This window comes from Callospermophilus lateralis, chromosome 18, assembly GCF_048772815.1.
Source record: "Callospermophilus lateralis isolate mCalLat2 chromosome 18, mCalLat2.hap1, whole genome shotgun sequence".
Classification (NCBI taxonomy): domain Eukaryota; kingdom Metazoa; phylum Chordata; class Mammalia; order Rodentia; family Sciuridae; genus Callospermophilus; species Callospermophilus lateralis.
Genome location: NC_135322.1, coordinates 2,337,577 through 2,354,888, shown reverse-complemented (window position 1 = coordinate 2,354,888; position 17,312 = coordinate 2,337,577). Strand labels below are relative to the sequence as shown.

Here is a 17,312-nt window from a genome sequence, read left to right as displayed (position 1 = left end):
ACCTCTGCCCACCCTCTCTAAGCCAGGTGCTTCTACTCCACTGTGGCCAGCACGTACCCTGGGCAGGGCCCCCTCCATCGCTAGCTCTCACTGCGAGACTTCCCATGGGTTCTGACTGGAGGAGGTGAGGTCCCATGACTGGCCTACTGCAAGGCATGCTGAGAAAGAATGGCTTCTACCTTAGAACCTCTAATCTCACTAAGGAGACCAGAGATGCTGGTAACCCCAAAACACAGATGTTCCCCATGTTCTCTCAGAAGAGACACCAGAGATGGAAAGAGACAACAGCTCTGCAGGTCAAACAGCAACACCTTTATTATCTCTCCAGTGGCTCCCCAAGTCTCCCCAAGCTCATGCCTCTCCTGCCCTCCCCCAAGCACCCTTTAAAGGAGGTGACAAAGGTGGCAGTGAAGGGGGAGGAGGAGAAACACCTTTATTGGAAGAGCAGTGCAGACATGAGAAAGGGGCTGAGGGTGAGCAAGCACGGGAGGTGGGGGTCCCAGGATCCCAAGCCTTTCTTGACGACCCCTCCAGGGGGCAGCCCAGAGACAGCCTGGCATGCCCCAGGCCCAGGCTCGACAAGGTTACAGTGCCTGGGGTGGGAGGGAGGGAGGCAGGAGGCCTGGGCTCCCACGGAGAAGGGTGAGAAGCCACCTCCTTTCACCGATCCATGCTGTCATCCGTAGGGCTGGAGAAACAGGTCTGTAGCAGCTTTTCACAGAACTCCAGCTCCTCCTGCATGGCGGGGGAGAAGGGAGACCTGAGCAGAGGCCAGGCCCTGCCCAGCATGCATGGCAGCAGTGGCAGGTCCTCTCCACTCCTGCCCACCGGAGAAGCCACCCAGGCTTTGCTGACCACTGCTCAGATCCACGATTCACTTTGTTTCCTCACTGGTTTCTGAGCTACTGAGCTAGAACCTGGGATCTCCCCACACCGGTCGGTGGTTCTCAGACCAGCACCCTTAGGCTGCTCTGACTCCCCAGAGTGATTGACCCCCATCACTCCATACTCAAAATCCCTTCCCTAGATACAAACCCCAGACACCAGGAAAAAAGATAAAAGACCTCCATGGCAGATAAACTACAGATAAAAAAATGAATGAAAAATAAGTTGGGGAGAAAGTGTTTGTGATTTATATGACAAAGTTCTGGCATACTTAATGCTTAAACACTTTTAAAACTCGACATAGGGCTGAGATTGTGGCTCAGTGGCAGAGTGCTTGCCTCACATGTGTGAGGCACTGAGTTCAATCCTCAGCACCACATAAAAATAATAAATGAATGAATGAATAAATAAATAAAAAGTATTGTGTCCATCTACAACTAAAAAAATACTTAAAATATCGAATGAAAACTCCACTCCCCAGCTGGGTGCGATGCCTTGCCCTTGTAGTCTCAGTGCCTTGGGAGGCTGAGGCAGGAGGATGGCAAGTTGGAGGCCAGCCTCAGTAACTTAGCAAGACCCTCAGTAACTCAGTGAGACCCTGTCTCAAATAAAAAATAAAGCTGGGGGCAGCGGCCCACAACTGTAATCCCCCCCAACTCAGGAGATTGAGGCAAGAGAATCACAAGTTCCAGGCCAGCCTAGGCAGTTAAGCAAGGCCCTAAGAAACTTAGAAACACTATCTCAAAAAAATAAAAAGGGATGGGGATGTGGCTCAGTGGTTAAGTGCCTCTGGGTTCAACCCATGGTATCAAAAAATTAATAATTAGTTATTTTAATAAAATTAAAAGGGTTAAAGATGAAGCTCAGTGGTGGATAAATGGACAATAAATAAATGAACAAAGGATATGAATAATTATTGTTCAAAAGAAAAAAAATGTCTAATTTCACTCCTGGGAGAAATGCAAGCTAGAAGGAAAAATCACTTTGCGCAGTTAGCCAGAGGCGGGCCACACGGACGGGCGGGGAGCCGGGTGCCTGGCCAGGACAACCTGGCAGCAGCCAACAGCACGGCCTGCACCCCGCATCCTCGAAGCACACCCGCAGTCACTGTCCTCCTTTTTTGCCAGGGGCCGGGGCGGGGTGTTCTGGGGAGCACTACACCACCGAGCTGCACCCCCAGCATTCCTGGGTTCTGACTTTGAGGCAGCCTTTTCCCTTCTTGAAACGCGTTCTGCAGACGTACAAGATAACGTATATAAAAGATGATTCTTATAGCAGCGTTGGTAGCAGGAGAGAGAAGGACCCGCGCACCCCTTAGGGGATAGCTACCTCAGAGGAGCAGGCACAGCCTGGAGCTGTCACCAGCGAGGAAAGAACCCAAGCGCAATGCATGCCTGGGAGGTGTTAGGGAAGGGAACAGGACAGGAAGTAACTACAGTCATGAGGAGCTAATTCTGACAAAAGAGAGGAAAAGAAGAACTATGTGCACCTCTGCTTAGATGCGAGCCTAGTATCTTAGGGAGGGTACACAAGGACCTGGAGGAGGCACAAGGCAGCTGAGGATGTGGGTAAGAGCCTTTCACTGTTTACCCTCCTCTGGTTTTGATGTCTGAATCATGTAACTGCAGATTCTATTCAAAAAACATTACCAGGAGCCTAGCACAGTGGCGCACACCTGTAATCCCAGTGACATGGGAGGCTAAGGCAGGAGGATCACAAGTTTGAGGCCAGCCTCAGCAAACTAGCAAGACATTGTCTCAAAATAAAAAATAAAAATGAATAGAGTGCCCCTGTATTCATTCAACCCCCAATACAAAAAACTTCTAAACATCAGTAGGGAGGGGTTCACTCAATTGTACAGTTTATATTCAGCATGTGTGAGGCCCTGGGTTCCATACTCAGCATAGCACCCCCCAAAAGGACTGACTGATAGTCAACTAGAGAATGTTGAATGACAGAATTACATTAAAATCAGATTTACATCTAGAAATCTGGAAACATTTTCAGAACCCCCAGGAAAGAAGGCCACTGAAGACAGAGGAGAGCTGGGTTGATAACGTCCACCACGAGGGACACTCTTGAGTGCCAGCAACAACCAAGAGCTGGACAGCAAGGAAGAATGCGGTCTGGCCCCAGAGAAAGTGCAGTGCTGCGGGCACTGTGGCTTTAGACTCCGGGCCTCCAGAACCGTGTGAGAAAGTGAACTGATTTTAAGACATTCCGCTGACTGGGCACAGTGGTGCATACCTGCAATCCCAGGGACTGAGGAGGCTGAGGCAGGAGGATGGGAAGTCTGAGGCCAGCCTGGGCAGTGTGTCTCAAAATTAGAAAAAAGGAGATGGGATGCTACAGGTCAGTGACAAGTGTCCCTGGGTTCAGTCACCAGGACCAAAAACAGAAAGAGAAAAGACACCCTGTGGGCTAGGAATGTAGCTCAGGGGACACCTGCCTGCCTAGCACTTGTGAGACCGGGTTCCACCCCCAGCACCACAGAAGGAATAACCAAGACGCTGTGGCCGCTTGTTATGGCAGCGACTGCAGCCGGACATCTGACCGCTGCACACAGCAGTCTCTGCCCTCAGTGGTTTGGTTTTCTTCACTGTTCTTCTAGCTCTGATGTCACATCACATAGAACAGTTCATATTAAACCATACGGTGCATCACACACCCATATACACACAGTGTCTGTGACGACCTGTCCCCTGCCGCCCCTTATGCCCCATGACATGGACCAGCGTCTGTCCAGGCCTGGCACACAGGCTCCCTATCACCTGACCAGTGGAAGGTGGAGAAGGAAGGTCAGCCCAGCAGTACACTCTCGATACGTGCATTTATTATACACCAACTATCTCTGGATATCTATTAAAAGTAGGCAGGTGTTGTGATAACACCTGAATCCCAGTGGCTTGGGAGGTCGAGGCAGGAGGATCTAAGTTCAAGGCCAGCCTTAGCAACATAGCAAGGCCCTAAGCAAACTTAGTGAGACCCTGTCTCAAAATAAAACATAAAAGAGCTGGGGATGTGGCCCAATGGTTAGGCACCCCTGAGCTCAATCTCTAGTACCAAAATAAAAGAAAGCTATCGAAAATCTTTAAAAAGAGGGCTGGGGATATGGCTCAGTTGGTAGAGCACTTGCCTCACATGCACAAAGCCCTGGGTTCAATCCCCAGCACCACAAAAAAAAAAAAAAAAAAAAAAAACTTTAAAAAGAAAGTAAAAGGGGGCTGGGGTTCACACTGGAAATCCAGGCCCAACCAGGCAGGTCTCCGGCTTCCTGTGACATGGTCAGGGTAAAGAGCCAGGGTGAGTATCGGGCCTCTCCTGGTGACTCCTATTCCATGCCCAGCAGAGGAATGGACAACCCAGGGGCGGGCAGGCTGCTGAAGCACCATCAGCTAAGCATGAATCCATCACCTACCAATCAGGTCCCTGAATTAATCACTAAGATTATTAAATGACTTAAATTATTAAATGACCCATCGTTTATCTACTGAATTATTACTTCTTATCTATTAAATATCTAATGGGTTACCTATCACTTTTTAATTACACTATCTAATCAATAATACAATTATTCATCGTTTACTTATTTCTTATCAATTTAATGAAAACCTTTAACCCACCATCCCTCCTCCTCGATGCCCTGCATGGACACAGGGCGCCCATGACCACCACAGAAAGGCTGAGGAGGGACGCACGCAGAGGGAGGGAGCCGAGCCGGCAGCGGAGCACTGCCCACCCCACGCACCTGGTACTCCTCGTGCTGCTGCAGCAGCTGGCAGCGGTGACGGAGGAGCTCCTCCAGACCCAGCTCGGGCTCCCGGCACTCACGCACTCCCTGCGGGAAGTCTGTCACCAGGCTACAGGGGACAAGGGAGCAGCTTTCAGGAACAGCCCTCTGCCACTCAGACCAGGTTCCCCACGCACGCTGCCTACCCCCCACCCACCCCAGGGGAGCCCAGGCAGGTGGCTGCCCTATAAGGCACTTGGTCCCACATCATCTCAGAGGCTAGGTGACAAGAGACACTCGGCACAGGCTGCCATGCAGCTCCCCCATCACCCCAAACCCCTCACATGGCTCCCCTCCTCCATTCTGCAGACACTTCGCAGCTCTGCTGCAGCTACTGGGAACAGCAGGGAAGACTTCCCTCTCCCAGGGTGAGGAAATTAGGGCTCTCTGACCCCAAACTCCTGGCACCCCTCAGGGAAGGTTCCAAGTCCTGGGTCCCAGGTGGGGAGGAAGCTGGATGCCCAAGGTGCTCCGTGGGGAACCACGTGGCCTGTCTCCCAGGGCCCCACACACCTGCACAGGGCTCCAAGCACGTGCTCATGGAAGGGGCTGTGCTCTGTCCGCACGAGGGCCACCAGCTGCTGGACCATTCCCATGGAGCACAGGGTGCCTAGGGAAGGGCTGCGGGGTGAGAAGGACAGTCCCCACATCACCCTGCACCCTCCCCAGAATGTCCGCTCCCTTGAGGAGGCCACCCACCTTTGTGTTCAGGGTGGCCCACCAGCAGGTTCTGCAGCAGGAATGCCGACTTGACCTTGAGCTTCTGCACTTGCTGCTGCATGGCCCGCATCAGCACGGAGAAGCCATCCAGGCGGAGGAACTGCAGCAGCCCAGCCTCCTGCTCCCGGACGAGGCCTGCGGACGGCCCTGAGGTCAGAGTCACCTCTCCACCACCATCACCACCTCCACCACCATCACCCTCCCCTCCACCACCCTCCCCTCCACCACCTCCACCATCCCCACTACCACCATCTCTACCATCACCACCACCACCACCTCCACCACCACCACCATCTCCACCATCACCACCATCACCCTCCCCTCCACCACCTCCACCATCCCCACTACCACCATCTCTACCATCACCATCACCACCATCTCCATCATCACCCTCCCCACCATCATCACCACCATCACCCTCCCCACCACTACCCTCCCCTCCACCACCTCCAACATCCCCACTACCACCATCTCTACCATCACTACCATCATCACCCTCCCCACCACCATCTCCACCATCATCCTCCCCACCACCATCTTCACCATCACCAATACCACCATCTCCACATCACCTTCCCCTCCACCACCTCCACCATCACCACTACCACCATCTTCACATCACCACCACCATCAACCTCCCCACCACCATCTCCACCATCACCACTACCACCATCTCCACATCACCCTCCCCTCCACCACCTCCACCATCACCACTACCACCATCTCCACCATCACCACCACTACCACCACCACCATCAACCTCCCCACCACCATCTCCACCATCACCACTACCACCACCTCCACCATCACCATCACCACCACTACCACCACCACCATCAACCTCCCCACCACCATCAACCTCCCTACCACCATCTCCACCATCACCCTCCCCACCATCACCCTCCCCTCCACCATCTCCACCCATCACCATTACCACCATCTCCACCATCCCCATCCATCTCATCTACCTTTTTTTGAAGTACCTTTGAAGGTATAATTCCTAACCCACACAGTTCCCTGTTTCAAAGCCTACAGTTCAGTGGTTCCTGCAGACTCACAGGTTGTGCCACCAGACCCACCTCCTAACCCAGAACACTTTCAACACGCCGCCCCATGAACAGTCATTCCCAATTTCCCCTCCCCAAGCCTGCAACCACGCATCCCCTTCCGCCTCCCTTCTGTCTCCTTGGTCTGCCCAACCTGGACACTCTACACACTGTGACCTCTGTGTCTGCCTTCTGTCCCGCAGCACGTTTTCAGGCCCATGTGCACCTCCTTTCCTCTTGTAGCTGCATGACATCCCCTGTATGGACTCGCCTTTTGCTATCCATTCACCCGCGGGCGCTGGTGGAAGCACGACTTCCTCACTCCTGCCACTGTCCCACAGCCTGGTGTGCCCATTATTCCCAAGCCACTCAGTTGGACACAGCACTTCCAGAGGCTGGCGTGGGGTACACAAACCACAGCTGCACAGCTGCCTTTCCCTGAGCATGTGCACCGCCTCAGGGGTCTCACTTCACACTTAAGTGGACTGAAATGCAGGGCTGTGCTCCTCACTGACACCCCGTGTGCAGGTACCTGGTGGCCTGAGCTGACTGTGACTCCTGTCCCTGCAGGCCTAGAACCTGCCAGAAGCTGACTCCCTGGAAGCCAGACTGCCCCCTCCTGCTCAGAGGCCTCCAGAGCTCTCTCTGTCCCCAGGATAAAGATGAGCCATGTGACTATCCCACAGACTTCTAAATACTGAATTAATGACTTCTTTTTTGGTACCAGTGATTGAACTCAGAGCACTCGGCCCCTAAGCCACACCCCCAGCCGTATTGTGTATTTAGAGACAGGGTCTCACTGAGCTGCTTAGTGCCTCGCTTTTGCGAAGACTGGCTTTGAATTTGCAATCCTCCTGCCTCGGCCTCCCAAGCCGTTGAGATTACAGGTGTGCCACCAGACCCAGCCTCCCTAGCCCTTTATTATTTTGAGACAAGGCTTTGCTAAGTTGCTTTAGGGCCTCACTAAGCTGCTGGCTGGCCTTGAACTTGCAATCCTCCTGCCTCAGCCTCTGGAGTCTATGAATACAGGGGTAACGACCGTGGCTAGCTAAGACGTGTCTGTCGCTCACCTCCCTAGTCTATGCCATGACGTTCCAAGTGCCCCTCCGTGTGACTCCTCCCCGGCTAGAATGCTTCCTTCCCACCCCCACCCCCAGCCATCCTTCCTACAGACCCTCCCACTCCTCTCCCTGGTCTCTTTGCCCGGCGCCATCTGCCCATGTCACAGGAACAGACAGGAGACCAGGGCTCAGGAACAGGCCCCACACCCCACTTGCATAATCACATGCAACTGCCAGAGTTAAGAATCAGTCAACCAGGAGCAGAAAAACACGGAGTCACCACATGACCTAGCAAGCCCACTCCCACCGATGTCCCCAGTGGGAAAAAACTTACATCCAGACTGGTACACCCACGTTCACGCTCACAACAGCCAAGGACTCAAACGCCCCAGACACCCATCAGCAGTTGGGTGGGCAGCAGATGTGCTGCACCCACACAGGGCGCGTCACTCAGCCATAAAAAGGAAAGCAGCGTGGTGCACACTACAGCAGGGACAGCCACGTGCCCAAAGACCCCAACACAAAAGGCCGCTCAATTCTGAGCACACACAAAGCCCAGGAGGCGCAAGGCCATGAGAGTAAGGCAGACAGACGTGGACACGGGCTGCGGGGAGATGGACAGGGCTGGGGGGAGATGGACATGGGCTGCGGGGAGATAGATAGGGCTGGGGGGAGATGGACAGGGCTGGGGGGAGATGGACACGGGCTGTTTGACACCTACAGGATCGCACTTGGTGATGAAAAGGATCTGGAAATAGACGGGGCTGCACGACCTTGTGAACACTGGAAGGGACTAAACTGTACACCATTACAGGACAAGCGTGTGGCATGTGACTTATATCCCAATAAAACTATTAAAAACACAAGGCCGTCCACGGGGGTCCTGGAGCAGCCCACAGGCCCCAAAACACAAGAGCAATGCCATTGGGCTCTGCCCTGTTCCCGTGTCCTCCCAGGGCCTCCCTGTCCTGGACCCTCCTCTGTGCAGAGCGGAGGGGACACTGTGGTCCCTAACTCAGAGGGTGAGTATGGGGCCTGAGCAGTCACCCCGGCATGGAACAAGCACCCCACAGCATGTCACCCAGGAGCCGGGGCCAGTAAGAGCTGCACAAACCCTGGCCAAGCCTCCATCCGCACCACAGTTCCTGGGAAACAGCCCGTCAGGGTCAAAGGCAGAGCTGCCGTGGGTCTCCACCCGGGACTCTGCAGTGCCATACTGGGTGGTGGCCGGGGACATGGCTCAACACCCCGTGGCACACAGGATGGTCCCAGGGAGAGTGAACTGGTCCCAGGCATGAACAGAGCAGGACTGAGACTGCGGGTACAAGGACTCAACCGGTCCACTAGCACCATCCCGCATGGCTGGCGTCACCTGGGAGAGGTCAATGCTCCCAACAGACACGAAGTAAAGGAAAAAGGAGATGCCCCTCCCTCTGCCCCTGGTGGGGACCCCACCTGGACAGCACTGGCCCCAGCCCTACCCCACACCCAGACACTTGGGACACTCACAGGAAATGGCGAAGAGGGCCTTGACGCGTACCGTGTCGCAGGCATCCCGGTCCAGCAGCCGCAGCAGCTTGCGAAGGGCCCCAAGGCCCAGCACCTGCTCTTGGATGGCCGCCACGTTCTGACTGCACGTGCCAATGAGCTGAGCCGCCCTCCACCGCAGCCCTGCAGCCCCCGCCTCCAGGTACCGGCCCACCAGCAGGTGCATGCCTGACAGCTGGCAGAAATCTGTGCCACAGACAGGAAGGCAGAAGTCAGGGCTGGGCTGAGTGGCAGCCCGGAACTCACAGGTTGTGTGCTAACCCCGACACGTCAGCATACAGGGACGGGACATGGGCATGGGGTCTCGTTTGGAGGTGATGGCCTGACACTGTGAGCACACTACACACCATGCAGTCATACTGCTTGCCAATGGCCACTTCGGTCCTGTGGATTTTGCCTCAATGGAAGTAAGGCCAAGGAATATGGGAGAGGACACTCTGCACAGCCCACCCTCACCAGCACTGCACGGTTTTACCAAGGAAACAGCCAGCCACATCAAGGAAGAGAAAAGCTGGCCAGAAACAATGGCCACACCTGTGGTCCCAGGGGTTCAGGAGGCTGGGGCAGGAGGACCACAAGTCAGCGCCAGCCTCAGCAACTCAGTGAGGCCCAACTCAGCAAGACCCTGTCTCCAAATAAAAAAAAAAAGGGCTGGGGATGTGGCTCAGTGGTAGAGTGCTTATCTGGCAGCTATGAGGCCCTGGTTCAATCCCTAGTACCAGTAATAAAAGGAAAAGGAAAAAAGAGAGTTCACGTGCACACACACGTGCAGAGCATGCCAGGAGGAAAGGGGACGGCAGCTCTACTTCTCCCTTGGTTACTGGTCACTGCTGCTGTGCCTGGAGACTCGCACACTTAGCACGTGGCAGCTGCCCAAGAGATTTCCCAATCAAGTGGAAGACGAATCAGACAAAAGTCACAAAAGCCGTCCTGTGGACTGGGGGCACAGTACCCACTGCCCAGTTACGCCTGGGAAACAGGAAACCCAGATTGCCGAATGTGCTCCCACACCTGGAGTAGGGAGGCCTTCCCAAACCTCATCTTCCCACATCCAAAGTAAGACACCTGAACCCCCTGCCCTGCACGTTTGCCAGACCTGCAGCAGGGCAGATGGAGTCCCATGCAGCTCCCACCTCCCGTCCTCACAAGCCCATGGACACAGGAGGTACCCAGGGCTTCAAGAGCTCTCAGGACCTGCCCAAACTCACGTGCCGCAAAGCAGCACAGTCTGGACTAAGCAGCCGTGGAAGTGAAGTCCAACCCAAACCCTGACTCAGCACCCACCAGCTCGGGCTTATGGGCTCAGCCATATTAGGACAAGACAGAGCATGCACCTCAGTCTGCAAGGCCTCATGCCCATGTCATTCCCGACCCTGGACCCTCACTTGCTCTGCCCTGCCTTCAGGCCTTCCTGAGTCTCTGAACAGGACAAGCACATTCCCACCTCATGACCTTTGCCCTGGCTGTCCCTGCCACTGGAATGCTCTTTCCAGATAATCCCACAACTCACTTTCTCAGGTCTCCGATCAAACATGGCCCCTCAAGGAGGCCTTACCTGACCACTCCACCCAAAACCACCTTCCCACTCATACTCTGGGAAGTAGCCGTGGATGCCCAGCATACAACAGAGAAATGACGAGTCTCAGGACTCATTAGGCAAGTGGTGGACAGAAGCCACCACCAGGCTGACTTAATAGGGTCCAAGAAGGGCCTTGCTCCTGGTGGCTGGAAGGGGAGGCTAGAGGCTGGGGTGGGGCTGGTGATGCGGTCCTCAAGAGACATGGTGACGAGGCTGAGCTGTCTGAGATGTGGACAGAGGCAACAGGTAGGGGATGAGGGGTTACCTGCAGCATTGTCCATGTTCTCACACAGGTCAGCCAGCAGCTCCAGGGCCCCCTCACGCTCCTGCTGGTCATTAGCCATTTCAGCTTCACCAGCCATGGGCGGCGTGGGCTGGGACAACACTCGGAGGCAGCTCTTCATCTGCTCCACCTCCTCTCGCTGGCCTCGGAAGGCGGCTGACATGGCCTCCTGCAACCATTGACGACGCTGGAGGACAAGGATGAAGAGGGAAACAGCCATAGCTAGTTAGGGAGTGACGGAATTAGGAAGAGCCAACTGGGAGGCTGACTGCCCTCTGTGACAAATACCTGTGGTGCATCGTTTTATTCTCAGGCCCTTTTCTGGGCACTAGGAACTTGGTTCTGAGCCAGCAGACAAAAACTCCTGCAGGGGCAGGGTGCTCACTCCACTGGAGGAGCAGCGGCACAGGAAACAACCACCACGCAGCGCGTGGCCCGGTGACACAGATAAGCACCACTCGCTGATGAGGTGAGCAGAGGGAGGTGGGCTGCTGGGGGGGTGCAGACTGGACGGGACGGTTAGGCAGGCCGTGGTGCATAAGGCTGGCGACAGAAGAGCCAGGCAGATACCAGAGATGAACACTCCAGGCATAGGGAGTGGCCAGGAGCCAACAGAGTGGGCAGGTGCAGAAGGGGGGGGGACACGACCCCAGGAGCAGGTCAAGCCTCACCCTGTGGCTGTCTGTGAAGACCTGGGGTCTGAGAACAAGGTCAGGGAGGCTCTGGGCAGAGGGAGTGGAAAGACAGGGTGAAGCAGAAGGGCAGGGCGGGGAGATTCTCAGGAGGCTAAGGTAGAGATCCAGGCAGTGGTGAGAAACAGTCAGGCCCCAGACTTATTACAAAAAAAGAAAACCGTAATGAGCTGAGATGTGGGGTGAGAGAAGGGAGTCAGGATGACCCCCAAGGTTTTGTGTTTTGTTTTTTATTTTTATTCACAGATGAACTTGGTATCTATATTTATTTTTTTTAGGTGGTGCTGAGGATCAAGCCCACTGCCTCACACATGCTAGGCAAGCACTCTACCACTGAGCCTCAGCCCAGCCCCAAGGCTTTTGTCCTAAGGAATTAGGAGGAGACAGCCAGCCTGCAGAACAGCAGACTCAGAGTGGGTGCAGCACCGACAGAGCCTCCTTTCCAGCCTGGTGGGTCTGGCTGTGGTCTATACACCCAGGTGGAACACAGAAGGGGCTGCCTGAAGTTCAGATCAGAGACCTGGCTACAGTGACTTTCTCCACCTTGGCTCTACTGACCCTGAGCGTGATCATTCTGGGGGGGGGGGGGTGAGGGGACTGTTCTGCACACTGGCATCCAGTGGCTGCAATGTCCCTGACCTGTAAGCACTAGATGCCAGCAGCACCCTCCTTCCAGCTCTAAGAACCAAGAATGTTTCTACTCACTGCCAATTGCCCCCTGGGGGGATAAAACTGCTCCTAGTGAAGGGCCACTGCTTTGAGACATAAATTTGAGACTTGTCACAGGAAGAGAGTATCCAATATTAAGAAGTGGGAAACAAGGAAGAATCAACAAGGGAGAGGATGGATGGGGGCCAGTGATGAACACCAGGAGACTACATCGTCCTAAAGAACAAATGCCAGAGGCAGTGTGATCAAACCTGCTGCTAGGTCAAAGGAGCAAGAGCTGAGAGTTAACAACTGAAACTTTTTTTTTCTTTTTTTGCCAGGCCCCGTGTTAAGTCCTCATAAGAGGGCTCTGTAGTCACAGTTCTAGATAAACTTGAGCAAACTAACCTTTCTGTGCTTGTTTCCTACTTCATTGTTTTAAGGGTTGGATGACATGATGTACATAAGTGGATTAGCATCATTCAGTAATTGCCAATTAAATACTACATCCAATAAATGTTGCTATCAATCTTCAAAACAACTCTATGAGGTATTACCATTATTTCCAATCCACAGATAAGAAAACAGAAGCACAGAGAAATTGTGACTTATCCAAGGCAAGGTCACACCATTCGCAACTGATACAGTCTGACTGAAGTCAAGCTGATGTGCTGCCTAAGCACAGGGCATGATGTGAAGGCAACTGATACTGGACTCTGAGCCCCCCTAAGGAGTATGGTTATAGCCAAGCACGATGCTGTGATCTCAGAGACCCAGGACACTGAGGCAGGAGGATACCAAGTTCCATGTCAACCTCAGCAACTTAGCAAGGCATTGTCTCAAAATAAAAAATAAGAAAGGGCTGAGGACCTTTTGGGGGATGTAGCTCAGTGGTGAAGCACCCGTGGGGTCAATCCCCAGTATCAAAAGAAAAAGAATGAGAAGTCCTTTTCTCCTTATCAACACTGCAAATAAATTAAGATTTGGAGACTCAGAAAGATTAAATAAAATACCCAAGGTCACACAGCCTGACAAGGTTGAATCCAGGTTTGTCTGGTTCTAAAGAGCCTTTTTGTTGGTTTGTTTGAGTTTGTTTGAACCCAGAAAGCTATTCTGCCTCCCAGAACAGTGCTGGAATAGAAGCATCTGTCCCAGATGATGTCAAGACACTTGACATCTGACCTCTACAATGACCCTATGCAGCACAAATACAGCCTACCATGCTTCCATGTCTGGGATCCTGCCCCCATCCAGGAAACTCCCAGCTACTAGTTCCCCAAGCCACACTTTCCAAGACACCTCTGTTCCCAGGCCCCCCACCCCAGCTTCTTGGGTTCCAATACTTTACCTCCGCACTCATGGGTTCTGGAGGGGGATCTGGCTCCTCAGAGCCCGCCGTGATGGCCATCTGCAGCAAGCCTTGGAGGTTGCGTGGAGGCCGGGGATTGCCCGAGCCCCCTGCTGAAGAGCCGCTGCCCCCTGACGAACAACCCTGAGATGCTGCGGGCAGCGCCAGGGGGAGGCGACTGCCCCCGGAGCCTTTGTCTGCCATGGACCGTTTGTGAAGGAGGGAAGAATATGTTGTGGGAGAGAAGGTGGTCACCGCTGAGGCAGCTCTGTCGTCCTGATGGGTCGATTCCTGGGGGTCTGCTGAGAAGGTGGCACTTTAGGGGAGCTCGGCGTCCCCCCATGACCTCACACCTCTCTGCCCACACCTGGGTTAACCACAGCCCCCTTCCTTTCCTTCATACCAACTGGACCCCTCCCCAAAGTCATAAGCCCTTCCTTCTTCCATAGCAACAAGCCCCACCCACTCTCCCTAGCAACAAATCCCCTCCCCCATCTCCACTACGTGCGTCCCCGTCTCTTAGCAACCCAACTATCCCGCCTCCATTGCAATAAGTTGCTCCTCCGTTCTCCTTAGAAACAGGACTCTTCCCTCCTCTCCGAGGAGGGTCGCCGTAGCGGGGCAGATCTCACCTTCCCGAGCCTCGAGCCCCCGCCGCGCCTAAAGACACAGTCGCCCGCACCTGACTCTGCTGGGCGCCGCCATCTTGACCGGAAATACGCACGGTTCCTCCCGGAAGTGCCTAAGTCACCCACCCAACCTCGCGCGGTAGGTGAGGCTGAAGCCGCCTGCCCTTGGCTCAGAGCCGGTGCTGGGGGCGGATACCGCACTCGGTCCCGCCCCCCAGATGGCCCCTCCTCCCACTAGCCCCACCTCTTCTAAGAACTCAGCTCGCTCACCTTAGCGAGCCCCGCCTCCTCATCGCAAACTCCACCCACGCCGGCGTGAGCCCAGCCCCCATCCATGTTCCCCCTCCCCTGTTCTAGGCCTTTCGGCCTCTCCCAGTTAAGCCCCGCCTCAGCTCCTGGCGCTTCAGCTGCTCCGGTTGGGCCGCACCCCTAGTAGGCCACGCCCCCTCTCGCTGCTTGTGCTGCCTAGCCCCTCCCCCTCAGGAGCGTTGGTGCCTAGACTTTTTTTTTTTTCCTTAGGTGCTGGGGATCGAACCATGAACCCTGTGCATGGTAGTCAAGCGCTCTACCACTGAACCACATTCCCAATCCTTTCTATTTTATTTTGAGACAAGGCCTTCTCTAAATAGCTGGGGCTGACCTCAAACTTGGCAGTCTTCTGGCCTCCGCCTTCTGGGTTGCTGGGATACAGGCATGCACCACTGCATGCCCAAATCTGATTTTATCCCCACTACTGTAGCCCTGGGATCTCAGCCCTAATATACAACTTGTGCAGCCTTAGGCCTCTCTCCTGGACTCAGTCTCTCCATTTGTCAAATGAGCCTGCAGTGAGGACCTCATTTATCATCCCTCATGCACTCATCTGAGACCTGCCAAGCAGAGAGGAGGAAATTCTGGAGGCCACCAGAACCTGCATCAGGATTCAGAGAGCCAAGGGAGCCAGGGTGAAGGGAGGCCTAGGCCTCCGTGCAGCAAATTTGGGGCTTAGGTCTGCAGGGTGTTTGCCTGGGGCTGGGCTTAAAGAAACCACATCTTGGTCTGCATAGAAGGCCCTCCCCATCCAGAAGGGTGTGCTCAACTTCCAGGAGAGGCCACCAGCTAGGAGATACCAGAGACCTGCTGGCCTCGGTTGTGCAAAGGATTACTTGGAGCAAAGATAGGAAGGACTGTGGGTATTGGGAGCTCTGTGATGTGGATAGGATCTGGGCTTTGAGTATTCCACTGTATTAGTTTATATTGCTGCTGTTAACAAACTTCCAAAAGCTTGGTGTCTTAAAACAATACACACTTATTATCTTGATGATCTGGAGGGCAGAAGTCCAAAGTGAGTGTCAGTGGGCTAAAATCAAGGGGTCAGCAGGATTCCTTCTGAAGGCTCCTGGGGAGACTGTTTCCCTTGCCTTTTCCATTTTCTAGAAGCCACCCTTCTCCCTTAGCTTGTGGCCATGTCACTCTGACCTCTGCTGCCTTCCTCTCATCTCCCTGTCTGACTCTGACCCTCCTTTGTCCTGTGATAACATTGGGCCACCCAGATAACTAGGACACTTTCCCCAGCTCAAGATCCTTAATCACATCTGCAACATTACTTTTGTCACATGACATATTTACAGGTCTGGGAATTAGGGTGTAGACATCTGTGTACATGTGACTATGCATAATACCTGTGGTATAATGTGACATACATATAGCATGTCACATTATATGATGTAATGTTGCATATATGGATGCATAAATAATACTCTGGTAGTCTAGATGAAAAAACACATGTGCCGATAAAACCTCAGGCTTTAAAATGACCTATAAGGAATGTGATCATATAACTTTCCCTCTGTTGTAACACTTCAGAGAGAAAGGAGGTCCGATTAATGTTTACATAGGTATAACCCAGGATATATGGCCACTGTGATTCTAAGACTGTGTAAATCTGCTTCTTGGCCTCCCTTTCCTTTCTCTGCCTTGCTCATTCTTTTCTGGCCACAATGGCCCCTTCAGTGTTGCTACAGCACCCAGGCACACTTCTGCCTCAGGACTTTAGAATTTGCTGTTTCCTCTTCCTAGACTGTCCTGACTATTTGTCTGCATAGTTCATTTTGCTTCCTGGCCACTGTATCTAAAAATCATGTGCCATTCAGCAGACTACCTAACCCCTTTCCCACATTAGTAACCTCTTCAGCATGGACCATGACTGTCTGACATGTCTAATGATGATTTTGCTTGTTTACCTTGTTAATCAGCTGTCTCTCCCATTATTGTGGAAGGTCCATAGGGCAGGCATTTGTGCAGACCCAATTCCCTGCCATATCCTTACCATTGGAACACTGCCTGGCTCAGATTTGGCACTCGGTAAAGATTCATGGAACCAGGGTAGTTGCATAGACATGAGCATCTCATAGGAGCCTAAAGGATCATGGCACACTCTGTAGGGGACTTGGAGACGAAAAGGGTGCCAACACCTCTGAGTATCTCAAACAGTCTATATTATGTGGAAATCTAATGGAGTATGTGAATTACCCACAGATTGAACACACATATGTGGATGGATGTGTCCAGTGGAAATGTGTGGATTAGAGTGGATCTTGTGTATTGAGTTCCGGGACCTATGACAAGCACAGAATGCATAGGAATCTAAAATATATATATGCATATATATTTATATATATATATATATATATATATATATATATGTATGTATATGTATGTGTGTATGTATATGTGCGTGTACATGTATGTATATGTATGTGTGTATATATGTATGTATGTGTGTATGTATGTATGTATGTGTGTGTATATATATATTGGAGCTCAGGGGATTCAGAAAGTTTCTCTGTAGGAGCAGGAGAATCCAAAAGCACCCTGAGATGTGGGACCCTGATGCTGATGGAGATACAGCTTAGCCAAGGAGCACAGGGTGGGTGATCTTGGGGGACCTGGGGAACAGAGACCAGTCTTGGGTCAGCACCCAAAATTCTTTCCCTTCTCTGCTTCTGCCTCCCCCTCTTCTTGCCTCCAGTTTGTCCCCATTTTGCCTAGCACTGGTTCCTCACCTGTGTGTCCCCTCCATGTTCCCTATTAGTCCCCACCCA

At 53.2% G+C, this 17,312-nt stretch overlaps 1 protein-coding gene across 1 annotated transcript; it reads right to left on the bottom strand.

Moving 5' to 3' along the window:
• Nucleotides 1-408: 408 nt before the first annotated feature.
• Nucleotides 409-14,001, bottom strand: Hspbp1 (HSPA (Hsp70) binding protein 1). Its single transcript, XM_076838260.1, is given in 8 exon segments — nucleotides 409-735; nucleotides 4,634-4,745; nucleotides 5,189-5,285; nucleotides 5,375-5,530; nucleotides 9,012-9,236; nucleotides 10,895-11,099; nucleotides 13,601-13,840; nucleotides 13,842-14,001. Coding segments are annotated over 8 exon segments (1,212 nt in total). The 5' UTR covers nucleotides 13,944-14,001; the 3' UTR covers nucleotides 409-660.
• Nucleotides 14,002-17,312: the final 3,311 nt, after the last annotated feature.